Source organism: Diaphorina citri, unplaced genomic scaffold (genome assembly GCF_000475195.1).
Source record: "Diaphorina citri unplaced genomic scaffold, Diaci psyllid genome assembly version 1.1 scaffold86080, whole genome shotgun sequence".
NCBI lineage: Eukaryota > Metazoa > Arthropoda > Insecta > Hemiptera > Psyllidae > Diaphorina > Diaphorina citri.
In genome coordinates this window covers 1-340 of record NW_007463084.1, presented here as the reverse complement: position 1 = coordinate 340, position 340 = coordinate 1, and the positions used below count along the sequence as shown (strand labels likewise).

The 340-nt window shown below is 36.2% G+C and overlaps 1 protein-coding gene across 1 annotated transcript; it reads left to right on the top strand.

The window, feature by feature from the left end:
• Positions 1 to 7: 7 nt before the first annotated feature.
• Positions 8 to 337, top strand: LOC113473754 (probable phospholipid-transporting ATPase VA; the record flags this gene model as incomplete). Its single annotated transcript, XM_026833211.1, has 1 exon — positions 8 to 337. A coding segment is annotated over one exon (330 nt), but the record flags the coding sequence as incomplete, so codon positions are not given.
• Positions 338 to 340: the final 3 nt, after the last annotated feature.

The following is a 340-nucleotide window of genomic DNA, read 5'->3' as shown; positions in this document are numbered from 1 at the left end:
AGATTTATTTGAAGACAGAAGGAGAAGAGCTAGTGATAAAAGGATAAATAATTCCACATGCAGAGTTTATGCTCAGGAAGACAGAAGATATAAGAAAGTACCATGGAAAGATGTGAGGGTAGGAGATCTTGTACACTTGTCTAACAATGAAGTGATACCTGCTGATATCTTACTGGTGAGATCTAGTGATCCTCATGGATTTTGTTACATTGATACTTGCAACCTTGATGGTGAATCTAATCTCAAACAAAGACAAGTTCCGTTTGGTTTTGAAAAACATCATGATCTCTCAGTTCCCAATTTTTTCCAAAGTGTTATTGAAGTTGATCCTCCAACTACA